Genomic DNA, 19265 nt, shown 5'->3' on the forward strand with positions numbered 1-19265 from the left:
ATTATCTGCAGCCTCACTGAGAAAGGGAAGGAGTTTTGACTTTAATCTTGGAGCACCAGAAAGCCATTGAAGGGTTTAATCAGGGTGGTTACATGAGCAGATTGGCATTTTAATACAGAAGCAAGTGTATTTGAGGGACAAAAGGAAGGCCAGGATGACTGGATCACTGAGAGAGCACAGGAGAGAGGTTTAGGTAAATCAGGAAACCTTGAAGGTTTGATAATCTCCATAGTTGGATCTGATTTCAGCTCCTAAAGGATTCCTCAGTTATGTCACTAGATGTAAGCTGTAGTAAGGATTTCGCCATTCTTGTTCCCTGCTGTAACCTCAGTGCTTTATATTTAGTGCTTCCCAGGGCTGTTATGATAAGGTCCAAAATTCTTTTATTGTTGTTGTTGCAGTTTTTTGGCTGGGTTTGAACCCATCATCCTTGGCATATGGGGCTGGCACCCCTACTCCTTGAGCCACAGGCACCACCCTAAAATTCTTTTTTTTTAAAGACCGAGTCTCGCTCTGTCACCCTGGATAGAATGCCGTGGTGTCATCATAGCTCACAGCAACCTCAATCTCCTGGGTTTAAGCAATCCTCTTGCCTCAGCCTCCTGAGTAGCAGGAACTGACATGTGCCACCATGCCTGGATAGTTTTTCCTATTCTTAGTAGAGGTGGAGTCTTACTCTTGCTCTGACTGGTCTTGAACTACTGAGTTTGAGCAGTCTACCTGCCTGGACTTCCCAGAGTGCTAGGATTACAGGTGTGAGCCACCATGCTGGCCAAAGTCCAGAATTCTTTTTTTTTTTAATTTTTTTAAATTTTTATTTATTTATTTTTTTTGTAGAGACAGAGTTTCACTTTATTGCCCTTGGTAGAGTGCCATGGCGTCACACAGCTCACAGCAACCTCCAACTCCTGGGCTTAGGCAATTCTCCTGCCTCAGTCTCCCCAGTAGCTGGGACTACAGGCACCCACCACAATGCCTGGCTATTTTTTTGTTGTTGCAGTTTGGCTGGGGCTGGGTTTGAACCCGCCACCCTCGGTATATGGGGCCTGCGCCCTGCTCACTGAGCCACAGGCGCCGCCCCCAAAGTCCAGAATTCTTAACATGGGCCACAGAGTCTTGCATAATCTGTTTCCTCCTACTTCTCCACCCTCCCTCTGCTCAAGCCCCAACAGTCTGCCCTGCCACACCCTACATCTGGTCAATTGTCCATTCCTCAGACTCATCACTACCCTGTCTGTCTTGGGCAGTTGGGTTTCCTGTGCCTGTGAGGCCCACCCTCCACATCATCCTTAGCGCTGAGGGAAAGTTCATCTTTTAGGCAAAGTGCACTATTGTTGTGGAGTGGAAGGAGTTGAGATGGGAGGGATCCCTCACCCCCGTGCACACCAGTCCTGGCCTACTGCCAGCCAGCTCTGCCACTGGACAAATGAAGCTGAGGCTCTGGCTCTCATTTACCTTGGCTGTAAATAAGGGGATTTGGCTAGGGTTGTAGGCTTGGTGAGATATTAGAATCACCTGTGTAGTTTGTTTTATTAAATCTCAAACCCGGGCTGCCTTCAGAGATTCTGATTCAGTTGGTCTGGGTCTGTTTTGAAGCCTCCTCAGGTGGTTCTTATGCATAGCCAGGGTTTGCAACCATTCTGTAAGATGATAAAGGATTCCTTCTTATATCCTCTTGAACAAAATACCAATGGACAAGGGCTGCGTGCGGTGGCTCATGCCTATAATCCTAGCACTCTGGGAAGCCAAGGCAGGTGGATCATTTGAGCTCAGGAGTTTGGAGACCAGCCTGAGCAAGAGTGAGACCCTGTCTCTAAAAATAGCTGGGTGTTGTGGTGTGCGCCTGTAGTCCCAGCTACTCCAGAGGCTGGGACAGGAGAATTGCTTGAGCCCAAGAGTTTGAGGTTGCTATGAGCTATGATGCCACACACTCTACTGAGGGTGACAAAATGAAACCCTGTATAAAAAAACAAAAACAACCCCACCCCACACCACCCCCAGCCCCCCCGCAAACACCCCAAAGCACCAAAGGATACTTAGGAGTATTTTAGGCAAGAGAGAGCTTGGTTCATGATTCAGCATCAGACTAATAACCAGGCACAATCATGGAGAACTGGCTTCCCTGGTGGGTCAGCCATAGGATAAGGGCCTTTACAGCCTTTCCCTATTTGCCTCCCAGTGGGCTGCTGCCTCTTGCTCCTCTCTGAGCCCTGTGGGGATTTCCACTGTTCAGAGCATGTCAGGGGTCTGGCCCTGGTGGTTTCCATTGCCTTCACTGTGCTTCAGGATACCACGAATGCTTGACTGTATGGGGAAAAGTTACGCACATGTGATCACAGGAATGCACTGTCCATGGGCACTGGGATCTCCTGTGTGCCCAGCTCACAGCCACAACCAGGGTTGTAAAATTTGGGAAGTCCTGGCCTCTGGCCTGGTCAACAAGAGTGCACCCACTCCTCCTCTAGTACGCACATCCAGGTCACTTGCTTTTTGCCCTGAATTCTGTTCTCTTTAGATTAAATATCTCATGGAAAACTTCTAGGAGAATTTGCTTATTTAATTTATTTATTCATTCGTTTATTTATTTTTTGGAGATAGAGTCTCACTTTGTCACTCTCGGAAGAGTGCCCTGGTGTCATAGCTCACAGCAACCTCAAACTCTTGGCTCAAGTGATTCTCTTGCCTCAGCCTCCCAAGTAGCTGGGAGTACAGGTGCCCAGCACAACACCTGGCTGTTTTTAGAGACGAGGACTCGGTTTGGCTCAGACTGGTCTCCAACCTGTGAGCTGAGGCGATCCACCTGCCTCGGCCTCCCAGAGTTGCTAGGATTATAGGTGTGAGCCCCTGCACCTGGCCTCAAATTGCTTATTTTGATTAAGAAATAGAGTTTAATCTAGATCCCCAAGAACCCTTAAATGGGTTCCCACATGGAATGGAGCCTTAGACTAAGTGCTTTGGGATTACTGGAAGGTGCTTGTGTTTGGAGACCTAAGCACAGGCTTGAGAAGCAGTCTGGGGTACTCAAGAGAGCCCTGGATGGGTAGCCCGGAGGCCAGGGTGCAAGCCCAGGTCCTTTCACTGGCTTCTCACATTGGGATTCAGTATCTTCTACAGCACCTCTCTGAGTGGCTTCTGGGAGCCTAAGGCAGCAGGAGGCCAACACTGAATGCCCTAAGTGCTAGATGTGGGCAGCAGAAGCCGCATATGTAGAGGAGAATTTAGCACTTACAGGAGCAGAATTTAGTGGCCCTTAAGCAAGAGGCTACAGTTCTGATTTTTTCCCTTAGAATTAGGCCAGGGCAGGGGTAGAAGAGAGGTGTGAGAGTGTCCCCAGGGTGCAGATGCTCACAGTGACGCTTCAGCTAGTTTATGCAGCTGATGGTGATTTTTCATTTTTTTTTTTTGGAGATAGTCTCAAGCTATCGCCCTGGGTAGAGTAGAGTGCTGTCGTGTCATAGCTCACAGCAACCTCCAACTCGGGCTCAAGCAATTCTCTTGGCTCAGTATTTCTTTTTCTTTTTTTTTTTTTTTGGTTTTTGGCCAGGGCTGGGTTTGAACCCACCACCTCTGGCATATGGGACCAGCGCCCTAGCCCTTTGAGCCACAGGCGCTGCCCATTGGCTCAGTATTTCTATTTTTAGTAGAGATGGGGTTTTGCTTTTGCTCAGGCTGGTCTCAAACTTGTGAGCTCAAGCCAGCCACTCACCTTGGCCTCCCAGAGTGCTAGGAATTATAGGTGTGAACCACCGAGCCTGGCCCCATGGTGATTATTAGAGTGAAAAATTGTGCATACATCCACCTCCTGAAATTACCTCATGGCACCTTGGCCAATCTATTTACATATGCAGGGGTGGGTGGATCTTGGGGATAAGGAGAACCTCTTAGAGAAAGATAGGAAGTATCTCCAGCCCTGTCTGCAAGGAGGCTACCAGGATATCACAGGGCTTGTCCTTTGGAGTATCTTTCTGGATCTGTAGAAATGCCACTAGTTTCTGGTTTGTTGAAGATGCATAACTGACCCTCTCCCCCAACAGGGGTGTGGGACTTCTAATACAAAGCAATTCACAAGTGATTTCTTCTAGTTTCAGAATTCACTTCTGGGTAAAGGGAAAGGATGGACTGTGTCATCTCTAAGATGTCTGGCTCTGACTTTTCATGGTTTCTGTCTGCCCAAGAGCCAGGAATGGAGAGGAGATGAATGGTGTTGCCCCTTATTGTAGAAAATGATTGAGTTAATCAGAGGGAATGTACTGAAGGCATCAATAATTGAAAGGGCGAAGCCATAGGGGAGTGTGCTAAATTGGGGAGAGGTTTTAAAGAGGGTGCAGGTTTGCATTGGCTCTGGCAGAGTTACATATGGGGAAAGGGAGCAGTTATCCTAGTTTGCCCATGTTTCATACTCACCCACCCTCACTTCCCTTAATTCTGAAATCTTAAGATCTTCCTTCCATCACTAAAAAGCAAACTGCTATCCAACGGGGGTGCTTTATTGTTCACCTCATGTGTTAAAGTTTGTCATAGCTAAGGCTGGGGTGCTTTCGGTCAGTATCAGCAGAATACATGCCCCTTTTCTTTTGTCAGCACTACTCAGCTTACAAAGCCCTTCCATGTAGATGACCTCATCTGAGCTTCCTAACAAAGGAGCTGGTATTAGACCCCATTTTACAGTGTATTTGGATAGGGAAGAGAGTGTAATGGGTTGGGCAGAGGCCTTGGCACCAAACACTGCATCCTAGCCTTGTGCTCTTGGGCAAGTTGCTTAACTCCACTGAGCCTCAGTTTCCTCAGGAGAGTATCCTATGTATGACATATCTTAAGAGATATAAATGGCAGATATGATGAGTCTTGGTGCCTGTGGCTCAAAGGAGTAGGGCACTGGCCCCATATGCCGGAGGTGGCGGGTTCAAACCCAGCCCTGGCCAAAAACTGGGAAAAAAAAAAAAATATATATATGATGAGTCCTAAATAAATGGTATTGCCAAGAAGTTGCTAATCACCTGATTATTAGGTTCCAGAGTTCAAACTTGAACTTGGATTGTTCAGCCCATAGACTTAATATCTTGGGTTTTATCTGCATTCAGCAGTTCCACAGTAAATCATCTTTCAATATACCTGCCATAATATGTTAGGATAGAGTCTGCATAACCAAGGACTGGGACTGAATATAGTACTTTGGTACTTTGTTTCATTTGTCTAGTTAAGGCAGACTCCCCAAAGCAAATGGTTCTATATAATTATAATTGACTTCAGTTCTTCTAATTCCATTAATTTGTTCAAATGTGCTTTGAGCTTCTTTCTATAAGGTGTCAAGCACTGTGTCTGTATCAGTGATTTAACAATAATAATAATAATTATTATTATTATTAATTTAGCCCGGGGCTGGGTTTGAACCTGCCACCTCTGGCATATGGGGCTGGTGCCCTACTCCTTTGAGCCACAGGCGCCGCCCATTATTTTTTGTTTTTTGAGACCGAGTCTCACTTTGTTGCCCTCGGTAGAGTGCTGTGGCATCACAGCTCACAGCAACCTTCAGCTCTTGGGCTTAGGAGATTCTCTTGCCTCAGCCTCCCCAATAGCTGGGACTACAAGCACTTGCCACAATGCCTGGCTATTTTTTGTTGCAGTTTGGCCAGGTCTGGGTTCGAACCCGCCACCCTTGGTACATGGGGCTGGTGCCCTAATCACTGAGACACAGTTGCTGCCCAATTTAACCATTTTTTTTTTTTATTAAATCATAGCTGTGTACATTAATGTGATCATCAGTTTAACCATTTTTGATGGTTACAGACCCTTGTAAGAATGTCTGTAGATAGAAAACTATAAACCCCTTACCAGAAAACTTCTAACTTTTTATTTTGCTTTGTTGAACCATTTCAAATTAAATTAGTCATGAAGCTCTAAGTACTACAGCATCTGTTGCCTAAATGTACAGACATTCTCATATATAACCTCAATAAATACCATTAATAAATTAATTTCTTTTTTTTTTTTTTGAGACAGAGTCTCACTATGTTGCTCTCGGTAGAGTGATGTGCCGTCACAGCTCACAGCAACCTCAAACACTTGGGCCCAAGTGATTCTTTCTTTTTTTTTTTTTTTTGCAGCCTTGGCTGGGGCCAGGCTTGAACCTACCATCACAGGTATATGGGGCCGGCGCCCCCAAGTGATTCTCTTGCCTCAGCCTCCCAAGTAGCTGGGACTACAGTGCCCACCACAATGCCCAGCTATTTTTTTGTTGCAGTTGTCGTTGTTTAGCAGGCCTGAACTAGGTTTGAACCTGCCAGGCCCAGTGTTATGTGACTGGCGCCCTAACCACTGAGCTACGGGTGCTGAGCCAAATAAATTAATTTCTTAATATGATCCAATAGTCTATTTTCAAATTTCTCCTAATAGTCCCCAGAATATTTTTTAACCTTTGTAAAAACACCAGGGCCTCCAGAATCTAATCACAGTCCACATGTTGCATTTGATTATTATTTCTCTTTAGTCTTTTAAAATCAAGAACAATCCTTTTTCAATCTTTTATGACATTGACTTTTTGAAAGACCAGGCCAGTTGTTTTGTGGGATGTCCTACATTCTGGATTTATCTGATTGTTTCCCCATGGTGTGATTTAACTCCCCTCTCAGCAGTTTTTTATTTGTACCATACTGCAAAGTGTTCCTTTATCCTTCATATTTTCTCTAAACTGGAAATTAGATCTAAAGGCTTGAGTAAATGCATTTAAGTCAGATTTTTACTTATTTGTTTTGTTTTTGAGGCAGAGACTCACTTTGTTGCCCTGGGTAGAGTGCAATGGCATGATAGCTCACAGCAACCTCAAACTCTTGGGCTCAAGTGATCCTTTTGCCTCTGCCTGGCTATTTTTAGAGACTGGGTCACACTGTGGCTCAGGCAGGTCTCGAACTTTTGAGCTCAAGCAACCCATCTGCCTTGGCCTCCCAGAGTGCATAGTGCTAGGATTACAGACATGAGCCACCACACCCATTTAAGTCAAACATTTCTGGCATTAACACTTCATAGGTAATGCCGTGTAATTCGTATGGTGTCGCACCAAAAATGGTGCCATTTTTCTCCTCTGTTAGTAATGTAGGGTTTGGTCCTTTGGTTGAGGTGACAACTAGATCTCACCTTGTCAAGGTGCATTAGGAAATAATCCATTAGGTGGTACTTTGGCACCACAGGGACTATCCTGGCCCCTAAAACCTTTTACCTAATGGTTTTAGCATCTGTTGATCCTTGTGCTATTATAATGGCAGTTGCAAAATTATTTTCTAATTCTGTTATTCTTGTCCTTATTAGCTGGTGTTCTTCTGTGATCTCCTAGATAATTTTCTTCATCTAGTATATACATAACATTTTTTACATAGTTTTAGCAGGTTTAAAACCACTGAAGCTCAGCATTGAGCCCAGACTAACGTCAGTTCCAAGTGATGATAGTGTCCTATTTTGTGTGCAAGGGATCCTGTGGCCAAGCTCTTCATAGGCCTTTTATTCTAGGAAATTGCAAAATGCTTTCCTAACCCTAAAGATAACATATGCTATTCCCAAGCTGGGTGTCCGTAACTCAGTAGTTACAGTGCCAGTCACATGCTCCGGGGTTGGTAAGTTCAAACCTGGCCCGGGCCTATTAAACAAACAAAAAAATAGCTGGGTATTGTGGTGGGCACCTACAGTCCCAGCTACTAGGGAGGCTGAGGCAAGAGAATTGCTTAAGCCCAAGAGTTTGAGGTTGCTGTGAGCTATGATGCCATATCACCCTACTGAGACAAAGTAAGACTCTGTCTCAATTAAAAAAAAAAAAAAATGCTGTCCCCAAACAACAACAAAACAAAATTCAGCTTTTAAATTCAGCCCCTTCCAGGACAGGGGCGGCGCCTGTAGCTCAACAGAGTAGGGCGCCGGCCCCATATGCCGGAGGCGGTGGGTTCAAACCCAGCCCCGGCCAAAAAAAAAAAAAAAATACAAGATACTGACATAAACTTCCAGGCCATTCAACAAAGTGGCATGATAGTGTGCTGGGCCACACTTATTTCCTCAACAGCAAAACCAGAGAGTTGAGCCAAGCAATTCATTTGTAGCATTTCTACCAGCCTTACTAACATCCCAACAACTCCATATTACCTTCATGTAATAGTTACATTCTTTTTTTTTTTTTTTTTTGGCCGGGGCTGGGTTTGAACCCGCCACCTCCGGCATATGGGACCGGTGCCCTACTCCTTGAGCCACAGGCGCCGCCCAATAGTTACATTCTTAATCCTTTCATTTGAGATTTACATGTTTTCACATCTCTGTTTTACATGAGAATACATGTTTTCACATCTTTTTTTTGGTGTCACAGCTCACAGCAACCTTGAACTCTTGAGCTTAAGTGATTCTCTTGCCTCAGCCTCCCCAGTAGCTGGGACTACAGGTGGCCGCCACAACGCCCGGCTATTTTTTATTGCAGTTGTCTTTGTTGTTTAGCTGGCCTGGGCTGGGTTCATACCTGTCAGCCTTGGTGTATGTGGCTGGCTCTGTAACCACTGTGCTATGGGCACCGAGCCTGTTCTCAAATCTCTTAAAGTCACACATATCTAGATGCAGTAGTGTTTCCTATTGGAATTTATTATAGCACTATAATTTTGTTTTTGAGATAGAGTCTCACTTTGTCACCTCTGGTAGAGTGCCCTGGCATAATAGCTCACAGCACCCTCTAACTCTTGGGCTCAAGCTATTCTCTTGCCTTGGCCTCCTGAGTAGCTGGTACTACAGGTGCCTGCCACAATGCCAAGCTATTTTTAGAGATGGGGTCTTGAACCTGTGAGCTTGGGTGATCCATTCCCCTTAGCCTCCCAAAGTGCTGGCGTGAACCACTGCGCCTAGCTTAGCACTGTAATTCTTAAATCTATATAGTCCTTTCACTTTATAAAGTGCTTTTTATATATTATTGCATTAAATCATCAAGGAGTAGACATTACATTCCTGTTTTGTCTTCTCTTGGGTGTTATAGACTGAAGGTTTTATTTCTGCCCCATTAATGTCACTACTGACAAAAGCCACTGAACTCTGGTTGTAATGGACTTTCACCATAAGTAATCATTAAAGTGTTGATTTGCCTGTGGTTCTAGTTGCTTCCTTCCAGCCTGGCAGTCGCCCCTGTGCCCTGCTGGCTGTCTTCCCTTCACTGATGAAAGGTTCTAGATTTTCCTGGATTTCTTTCTGTGTGCCGGGTTTAGCACTTTCAACAGAGTTCTTTCACATGACCTGAATAGAAACTCTTGAAGATACTAGTCTTCCCATCTTATAGATGAATAAACTGAGGCGCCATACTTAAATTAACTTTTTTTTTTTTTTTTTTGTAGAGACAGAGTCTCACTGTACCGCCCTCGGGTAGAGTGCCGTGGCCTCACACGGCTCACAGCAACCTCTAACTCTTGGGCTTACGCGATTCTCTTGCCTCAGCCTCCCGAGCAGCTGGGACTACAGGCGCCCGCCACAACGCCCGGCTATTTTTTTTTTGCAGTTTGGCCGGGGCTGGGTTTGAACCTGCCACCCTCGGCATATGGGGCCGGTGCCCTACTCACTGAGCCACAGGCGCCGCCCTAAATTAACTTCTATTGTCACAGTTAGGGGTTGCTCTTGGGTCAGATGTGCTGAGGGTTGTAATCTCACACAGGCACTAGGCCAGGACTGCAAAGGTAAACAGGAGCAGAGTCCTTTATCTGCTTAGCTTCTATGCTCCCTATATAAGGGCGAAGGCCTCCTCAGCACATCACAACCATAGCCACAGCCACAGCTACCTGAGTTCTTCCATGCTGGTTTCCCTGTTGAGCTAAGCTAGATGGGGGAGTTGCAGTTGAGAATGAGTTTATTATGGCCAGCCTGTGCTTATCTGGGGCACCGAATTTAGAGTCCAGCTGTTAAGGGAAGTAAACGAAATCAAAGCTACAGAACAGGCTTGGTGCCCGTTGCTCAGTGGTTAGGGCGCTGGCCACATACACCAGGGCTGAAGGGTTCGAACCCAGCCTGGGCCTGCTAAACAACAATGACAACAACACAAACAAAAACATAGCCCAGTGTTGTGGTGGATGCCAGTAGTCCCAGTTACTTGGGAGGCTGAGGCAACAGAATCGCTTAAGCCCAGGAGTGAGTTGTGATACCACAGCACTCCACCCAGGATGACATAGTAGAGCTCGGCCTCAAAAAACAAACAAACAAAAATAAAAAAACAAAGCTACAGAATAGTCTAGGGAAACACACTAAAGGAAGTATGTAGTATCAGTAGTTAGCCTGGTTATGCTTCTTGAGTTTTGGTAAAGCATCTCCGTGCTCTTGGTTGTTGAAACCTGAAGTCTACAGGAGCAAACTAAAAGAGTCTCTTGATTCTGTCAGGGCCCCGATGACTGGTTGTACATCTTGTGTACTGCACAGCTAAGGGAGCACCATGTACATAGTAGACACTGTGGTTTTACGGATGTATTATGGTAGTTTCTAGCAGCTAGTGATCGATTATTCTTTGACAATTGGTACATTAGAGTGATTTCCAACAGAAGGCAGGAAAGGATGTTAATAAGACTGCTTTCCCAGCAGCACGGTACGAGTGAGTGACAGTGCTGCTCTTCACTCTACCAAGCTGCTCTCTCCTGGCTCTGAGTTCCTCGTTTGTAAAACGAGGGGAGGTTGAACTAGATCAGTAAGGTCCCTTTGACTCTGACATTGTGGGAGCCTTGTAGGAGCAGGTGGTGTCTGTAGGTTGAGTGCAGGGGCCGACAGCCCTATGCAAAGCTGCCACCTCTGCCCCTTTGCTGTGCCTGCCCTTAACTTTGTGTCTGGTCTCCAAGGAGAAGTCCCCAGAAGTGAACGGAGACCCCTCTGAGCTAAGGGCACCATGGCCACATCAGCTCCTCTGCGGAGCCTAGAAGAAGAGGTGACCTGCTCCATCTGCCTCGATTACCTGCGGGATCCTGTGACCATTGACTGCGGCCACGTCTTCTGCCGGAGCTGCACCACTGATGTCCGCCCCATCTCAGGGGGCCGCCCTGTGTGCCCGCTCTGTAAGAAGCCCTTTAAGAAGGAGAACATCCGACCTGTGTGGCAGCTGGCCAGCTTGGTGGAGAATATTGAGCGGCTGAAGGTAGACAAAGGCAGGCAGCCAGGAGAAGTGGCCCGGGAGCAACAGGATGTGAAGTTGTGTGAGCGGCACCGGGAGAAGCTGCATTACTACTGCGAGGATGATGGGAAGCTGTTGTGTGTGATATGCCGGGAGTCCCGGGAGCACAGGCCCCACACAGCTGTGCTCATAGAGAAGGCCGCCCAGCCCCACAGGGTAAGCCCTCCGCACCCCTGCAGAGGCCTTGCTGCCTTCCTTGGGCTGCTCCTCTAGTGACCTGAGTCCACCCTTCTGCCTCAGCCCAGAGTATCCACCTTATCTTTCTTCTTTTTTTGCAGTTTTTTTTTTGGCCGGGACTGGGTTTGAACGCACCAACTCAGGCATGTGGGGCTGGCACCCTACTCCTTTGAGCCACAGGCGCCGCCCCACTTTATCTTTCCACTTTCTACCGCTTATCTTTCCGCAGGAAAAAATCCTTAATCATCTGAGTACCCTAAGGAGAGACAGAGAAAAAATTCAGGGCTTCCAGGCCAAGGGAGAAGCTGATATCCTGGCTACACTGGTAAGCAAGGCTGTTAGAGGAAGCCCTGAGGTGGTTGCCCATTTAGAGCTTGGGTAAGTAGATGGCTGCTTTGAGCTGTTTCTAGGAGCCCCTCACAGGGAGGAGAGACATCTGACTGGCAGTGGCTGACCTGTATTTTAGCCCAAGCTCTGTACATCTGAGCTGCGTGGCCTTGGGCCTATTTCTCTTGAGCAGAGAAGTGAGGGGTTGCCTTGATGTCATCTAGGGTCCCTTCCCTTCTCTGTGGCTCTCACCTCAGCTGCAGAGTCTGTGTCTGGCAGTTGGTATTCTTCTGAAGGGGGCTGAGGAGGCCTGGCTTTCATTCTTAAGAGGGGGAGAAAGACATGATTTGCTGAGAGTGGATGGAAGCCAGAGGGTTTGGCAAGAGGGAGCTGGCTCTAGAGCAAGAACTTGGGGGAGTGTGGCATGGTAGGCCCGAGCAGCTCTTTGTAGTGCCATGTCTAATGAGGCCTGGGCCCTGCCCATGGTTGCCTGTGGGGTCGACCTTGCATATCTGTGGACTCTGCACCCATGGATTCAACCAACTGCAGATTGGAAATGTTCAGAGAAAGGAAAATATCTCTATTGAACATATGTATACTTTCTTGTTATTATTCTCTAAACAATACAGTATAACAACTATTTACATACTTGAGTAGCATTTTCATTGTACTAGGTATTATGAGTAATCGGAAATGATACAGGGGTGTCCAACTTGTAAGCTGAAGGCTGCATGCTGACTTTGTGAGGACTTTTTTTTGCTTATTGGTAGTGCTGGATATAACAAAAAGTATGCATGGACTTTTTTTGTGTGCTAATCAACTTTTGTTAGTGTTTGTGTATTTAATATGTGGCCCAACCACTGGTATTCTTACAGTTTGTAGCAGAGAAGAAAAAGTTGGGCACCCCTGAATTTTAAAGAATATAGAAGGCTGTGCATAGGTCATATGTAAATACTGTGGCATTTTTGTATCAGGGACTTGAGTGGCCTCAGTTTTTTTTTTTTTGTAGAGACAGAGTCTCACTGTACCGCCCTCAGGTAGAGTGCCGTGGTGTCACACGGCTCACAGCAACCTCTAACTCTTGGGCTTACGCAATTCTCTTGCCTCAGCCTCCCGAGCAGCTGGGACTACAGGCGCCCGCCACAACGCCCGGCTATTTTTTTATTGCAGTTTGGCCGGGGCTGGGTTTGAACCCGCCACCCTCGGCATGGGGCCGGCGCCCTACTCACTGAGCCACAGGCACCGCCCCTTGAGACAGAATCTTATTTTACTTGGTCACCCTCGGTAGACATAGCGTCATAGTTCACAGCAACCTCCAATTCTTGGACTCAAACAATTCTCTTGCCTCCGCCTCCCAAGTATCTGGGACTACCAGTGCCAGCCACAACGTCTAGCTATTTTTACAGAGAAGGTCTCTCTCTTGCTCAGGATGACCTCAAACATGTAAGCTCAGGCAATCCACCTGCCTTGGCCTCTCAGAGTGCTAGGATTACAGGAGTGAGTGACCACACCCATCCCATCCTCAGATCTTTCCTTGGGGAAAGAAGGTCCTGGAATCAGTTGCCCACCAATACCACCGAGGGACAACTGTAGTTATTAACCCAGCAGCAAGTTGTGTGCTTGATTAGAGGAGAACATCAGGAGGGAAAAAACTGATAAGCTAGTTCTAACTTTCTGGGGGACTCTGTTTGTTGGGAAGGTGGGCAGTGGAGGCATCTTGGGGCCTGGCCCAGCAGTGAGTAATTAGGTCCAAGGAGAAAGAAAGATAAAGGCTCTAGGGAGCATCTCCAGGCCTCGTTGTGCGTGGATGCCTCCAGCCCAGTATCAGTCAACTGGGGAACTAAGAACTGCAGGCAGACCCCAGTGTGGGCAGGGAGAGCTGGAGGCGGGAAAAGACATGGTCCTTGAGCACAGATGGTCCACAGTTTCCCTGAGGAAGCAGGGTATAGTCTTGTGTGGCAGGGATGGGATTCACATAGATATTTTAGACCTAATAAATGGGGTACTGAAGGGAGGATTGATCAGGTTTGTACGACATTAATTAAGTAAAGCTTTCTGGAAGAGGTGATACAGAGATTTTCCTAGGAGGGAAAAGTGTGTTGGCTCATGAGTGAGACCTGCAGAGTTCCTCCAGGGTCACTGGAATATGCTGGTTTGCCTAGAGCAGATTCTGGCTGACCAGGCAGGCAGAGTCAGGGTCCTGATCATGCAGTGGCTGAGTATACTGAATGAATTCACTTCTCTTGTCTTCTTTGAGAAAAGGAGGGGTAAGCCAGGAGCCCTCGATAGCTCCTCCCACCCCAAACACCCCAAATGCTGCAGAATTCCCAAATGGGAATAACAAAGAAAAGGGGCCATCCTGGTGTCCCTCCAGGTCCTGGTCCTGCACAGATGGAGGTGTCAGCTCTCCTCTCCTTCCTCCCCCTGCAGAAGAAGCTCCGGGAGCAGAGGGAGTGCATCGTGGCTGAGTTTGAGCAGGGCCATCAGTTCCTGAGGGAGCGGGAGCACCATCTGCTGGACCAGTTCAGAAAGCTGGAGCAGGAGCTCACAGAGGGCAGGGAGAAGTTCAAGACCCGGGGTGTCGGGGAGCTCGCTCGGCTGACGCTGGTTATCTCCGAACTGGAGGGCAAGGCGCAGCAACCCGCTGCGGAGCTCATGCAGGTGAGAGACCCTCCAGGGCAGTGGGTCCCAGCCCTGATACTCTGTTGTAGGACCTTGGGAGAGTCACTTCCTCTTGAGGCCTATTTTGTCCTCTGAAGTATGGGGGTGATAATCCTTAACCTCCCCACTTATTTCAAAAATTGCATAAGCATAAAATGAAGTAACTGATATGTCACTTCAAAAAATAAATTATCTGCCAGGCATGGTGGCTCATGCCTGTTATCCTAGCACTCTGGGAGGACGTGGCAGGTGGATAGCTTGAGCTCACAGGTTCAAGATCAGCTTGAGCAAAAAGTGAGACCCTGTCTACTAAAAATAGAAAAGCTGAGGTGAGTGGATGACTTGAACTGAAGAGTTGGAGGTTGCTATGAGCTATGACACCACGACACTCTACCCAGGGTGACAGCTTGAGACTCTGTCTCAAAAAAAAAATAAAAATGAGGGTGGCGCCTCTGGCTCAGTTGGTAAGGTGCCGGCCCCATATACTGAGGGTGGCGTGTTCAAACCCGGCCCCGGCTGAACTGCAACCAAAAAATAGCCGGGCCTTATGGCGGGCGCCTGTAGTCCCAGCTACTCGGGAGGCTGAGGCAAGAGAATCGCTTAAGCCCAGGAGTTGGAGGTTGCTGTGAGCTGTGTGAGGCCATGGCACTCTACCGAGGGCCATAAAGTGAGACTCTGTCTCTACAAAAAAAATAAATAAATAAATAAATAAAATAAAAATGAATAATAAATTATCGGGCGTTGCCTGTGGCTCAGTGAGCAGGGCGCCAGCCCCATATACCGAGGGTGGTGGGTTCAAACCTGGCCCTGGCCAAACTGCAACAATAACAAAAAACAACCGGTCATTGTGGCGGGCACCTGTAGGCCCAGGTACTCAGGAGGCTGAGGCAAGAGAATCTCCTAAGCCCAAGACCTAGAGGTTGCTGTGAGCTGTGACGGCACGGCACTCTACCGAGGGCAACAAAGTGAAACTGTGTCTTGAAAAATAAAAATAAATTATCTACAAAAAATGTTTAAAATACTAAGTTTCAGTCTGGTAAAAATGGAGGGAAAGTTGCTAATCTTACTGTCCTTCCTTTTGATCACTGCCATCTAGCAGGTCACTGGCAGACACCGTCTGGTGGAAGCTTTTTATGGTGTCATAGTTGGGGGTGGCTGAGAGAAAATGGACTGGTGGCTCCTCTCAAAGACCTGGAGGGTCTGGGGGAGATGGGCAGCTGTGGAGGGCAGACGGGGATGGTCAGGTTTTCTCTGGGATGGTGCATGGAATTGCCCACAGTGAGTTAGAGAACAGGCAAGATGCCTTGGAATGCCTCCTGGAGAAGGGCTTTGATGCTGAGAAAGGAGGGGTTTGGGTTGGAGAACACGCAGTGACGCTGAGATAACACGCCATCTCCCTCCCCTGGAGCCTCTCAAGGACCACACTGCCCTGAGCTGGGTTCAGCAGCCTTTTGAGGGTTAGAGGGCTCGTTCTTCCTGCCCTCATAGGCTAGGAGAGGAGGGGCTATCTGATGGTCTTCCCCAACTTGCACTGTTGAGGGTGGCTGGGACTGTCAGCAGCACAAACACCCATAATCTGTAGGTAAGTGGGGTTACAGACCAGAGCAGGGCAAAGTGACAGTGAAGTGGGGAGAGATGGCAAATTTTTCCTGTATGTGTGCCAGCACAGACTGCGTAAGGGCGTGGCCTCTGCCTGCCTCTTACCATTGTGGTACAGCTCCACAGAATAAAGACTGGCAGGGATTTTAGGCTTTTCCAATCTATCCCTTACTGATGAAGACACAGATGTCCAGAGAGTGGAAGGGATTTGTCCCAGGCTATGGGACAGGTCAGGAATCAGGCAGAAGCTTCAGCACACTCGTCCTAACCCCCAGATTCTTGTTGGTCTTTTCTCTCATTTTGTCCAGAATATCTGTCTGGCCTACTCCTTTCCTCCAGATGTTCTCCTGCTTCCTCACATTTCTCTCATCAGACTCTTTAACTGGGCTACTTGCTGCCTCTCTTTTGACTTTTTTTCTCCTCTCCTTCCCTTTCAAGGATGCACACCCTTCCTCTCCCAGCGCAGAGGCTAAGGTAGAGGCTTAAACCAGTTGTATCTGCTTTGAGGGGCACCTTTTCCTAATCCACCCGGAGGATTTGCCCTCAAAGCAGAGGTTCTGCCTTCAGTGACTCAGCACTCAAATTGAAGCTGTCCTTGGGAGAGCTTCAGTGATGGGAAAGGAGAGAAAAATGGGTGTTTGCTTAAAACGAGTGCAGGAAATGTTGTGCTACTAGTGGGTTTTTTTTGTTTTTTCTCGTTTATTTTTAGTTGACACAATAATAATTGTACAGATTTATGGATAAGAGTAATTTTGATGTATATGATGCCTAATGATCAAATCAGTAATTAGCACATCTGTCACCTCACACGTTTTAGCATTTGTGTTGTCAACATTCAAAACCCTCTCTTCACTCTGGGAGGCTGAGGTGGGTGGATTGCCTGAGCTCATGGGTTCGAGACCAGCCTGAGCTAGAGCGAGACCTCATCTCTAAAAATAGCTGGCACCTGTAGTCCCAGCTACTCAGGAGGCTGAGGCAAGAGAATTGCTTACGCCCAAGAGTTTGAGGTTGCTATGAGATGTAACGCCACGGCACTCTACTGAGGGCAACAAAGTGAGATTCTGTCTCAAAAAAAAAAAAATTCCTCTCTTCTAGCTTTTTTGTTGGTGGTTTCCTTCCTCCTTTCCTTTTTTTTTTTTTTGAGACAGTCCGACTATGTTGGCCTCAGTAGAGTACCTTGGTGTTACAGCTCACAGAAACCTCAAACTCTTGGGCTTAAGTGATTCTCTTGCCTCAGCCTCCCAAGTAGCAGGGTCGACAGGCGCCTGCCACACGCCTGGCTATTTTTTGTTGCAGTTGTCATTGTTGTTTTAGCTGGCCTGGGCTGGGTTCGAACCTGCTAACTTTGGTGTATGTGGCTGGTGCTGTAGCCACTGTGCTACAGGCACTGGCCCCTTTCTTTTTTTTTGAGATAGGCTCTTGCTCTGTCACCTAGGCAGGAATACAGTGGCGGGATTCACAGCTTACTGCAGCCTCCATTTCCTAGGCTCAAATGATCCTGTAGCCTCAGCCTCCCAAGTAGCTAGGAATATAGGTGTGCACCACCACAGCTGGCTAATTTTTCTTATTTTTGTAGAGACAGTTTCTGGCTATTTTGCCCAGGCTGTTTTTGCAGTCCTCCACCTCAAACTCTGAAAGTGCAGGGATTATAGGTATGAGCCATTGTTTTGGCCTCTCTAGACTTTTGAAAATACACAATAAGCAGGGCAGTCACTGTGGAAGTCGGTATCTGCTTTCCAAAGGAGTATGTAACAACTCACCTGCTGAATCAACTAGCCTAAAGGTAAAAAAAAACAGAAAATGTACAATAAATTATAGTTAACCGTATTCACCCTATAGTGCTGTGAAACACTGGAATTTGTTCTTCCCATATAAATATAACTTAGTATCTGTTAGCCAACTCTCCCTGTTCTTCTTTCCCCAACCCCCTTCCCAGCCTACCATTCTATTCTCTACTTTCATGAGCTCATGTTTTCTTAGCTTTCGTATGTGAGAACATCTTGTATTTATATTTCTATGCTAAGTAATGTCCTCAAGGCTCATCCATGTTAGATTTTATTCATTTTTATGGTTGAATAGTATTCCACCATTTATATAGGAGTACTATTCCACTATGTGTATATATATATATATATATACATGCACACCTCATTTTCTTTTTTTTTTCCGAGACAGAGTTTCACTTTATCACCCTCAGTACAGTGCCATAGCGTTACAGCTCACAGCAATCTCCAACTCCTGGGCTTAGGCGATTCTCTTGCCTCAGCCTCCCGAGTAGCTGGGACTACAGGCACCTGCCATAATGCCCAGCTATTTTTTTGTTGCAGTTTGGCCGGGGCCCACTGAGCCTCTGAGCCAAATATAGACGCTACCCTGTATTTCATTTTCTTTATCCATTTGTTGATGGACCCTTAGGTTGGTTCTCTGTCTTAGCTATTGTGAATAGTGTTGCAATAAACATGGGCATGCAGGAATCCCTTTGATATACTGATTTCCTTTCCTATGGATAAATAGCTAGTAGTGGGATTGCTGGATCATATGGTAGTTCTAATTGTAGTTTTTTTTTGTTGTTTCTTTTTTTGAGACAGAGTCTCACTGCGTTGCCCTCGGTAGAGTGCTGTGATGTCACAGCAACCTCAAACTCTTAGGCTTAAGCAATTTTCTTGCCTTATCCTCCCAAGTAGCTGAGACTATAGGCACCTGCCACAATGCCTAGCTATTTTTTTTGTTGTAGTTGTCATTGTTGCTTAGCAGGCCCTGGCCAGGTTCAAACCCACCAGTGCCCTAACCACTGAGCTATGGGCGCTGCGCCATAGTTGTAGTTTTTTGAGAAGCCTCCATATGTTTTCCATACTGCCTGTATTTATATAGAGAAAACCTAAATTCTTCACCAGGAAACCCTCAGAACTAAAAAGCAAATTCAGTAAAGTTGCCAGATACACTATCAACTTGCAAAAATTAGTAGTGCCATAAACCAGTAACCAACTAGCTGAAAAAGAAATTGAGATAGCAATCCCATTTACAGTCACTACTAAAAAAAATAACTGAAATACCTAGAGTTGAATTTACTAAAGAAGGTGAAAGACTTCTACAATAAAAACTATAAACATTGATTTTAAAAAAGACATTCTAATATTCACAATGGAGCCAAAAAAGAGGCTGAATAACAAAAGCCATCCTGAGCAAAAATAACAAAAGCTAGAGTCATCACACTACCTTACTTCAAAATAGACTACAAAGCTGTAGTAACTAGAGCAGTATTATATTGTTATAAAAATAGACACATATACTTGAGAGGCCACGTCGGGTGGGTTGCCTGATCTCACAGATTCAAAACCAGCCTGAGCCA

The 19265-nt window shown here is 46.6% G+C and overlaps 1 protein-coding gene across 2 annotated transcripts in view; it reads left to right on the forward strand.

Annotated features, from left to right (window-relative positions):
• The window catches only part of TRIM26 (tripartite motif containing 26), a 38073-nt gene that overhangs the window by 8929 nt on the left and 9879 nt on the right, over positions 1-19265 (forward strand). The window contains exons 2-4 of one of the 2 annotated variants that reach the window (XM_053600964.1): positions 10827-11308; positions 11559-11654; positions 14087-14317. In XM_053600964.1, the coding sequence (XP_053456939.1) occupies positions 10871-11308; positions 11559-11654; positions 14087-14317 (765 nt within the window). In that variant the 5' untranslated portion in view covers positions 10827-10870. Of the gene's footprint in view, positions 1-10823; positions 11309-11558; positions 11655-14086; positions 14318-19265 lie in introns of both variants that reach the window. The other variant, XM_053600963.1, reaches the window with a different exon arrangement.

The sequence above is a fragment of the Nycticebus coucang genome, chromosome 9 (genome assembly GCF_027406575.1).
Source record: "Nycticebus coucang isolate mNycCou1 chromosome 9, mNycCou1.pri, whole genome shotgun sequence".
Lineage (NCBI taxonomy): Eukaryota > Metazoa > Chordata > Mammalia > Primates > Lorisidae > Nycticebus > Nycticebus coucang.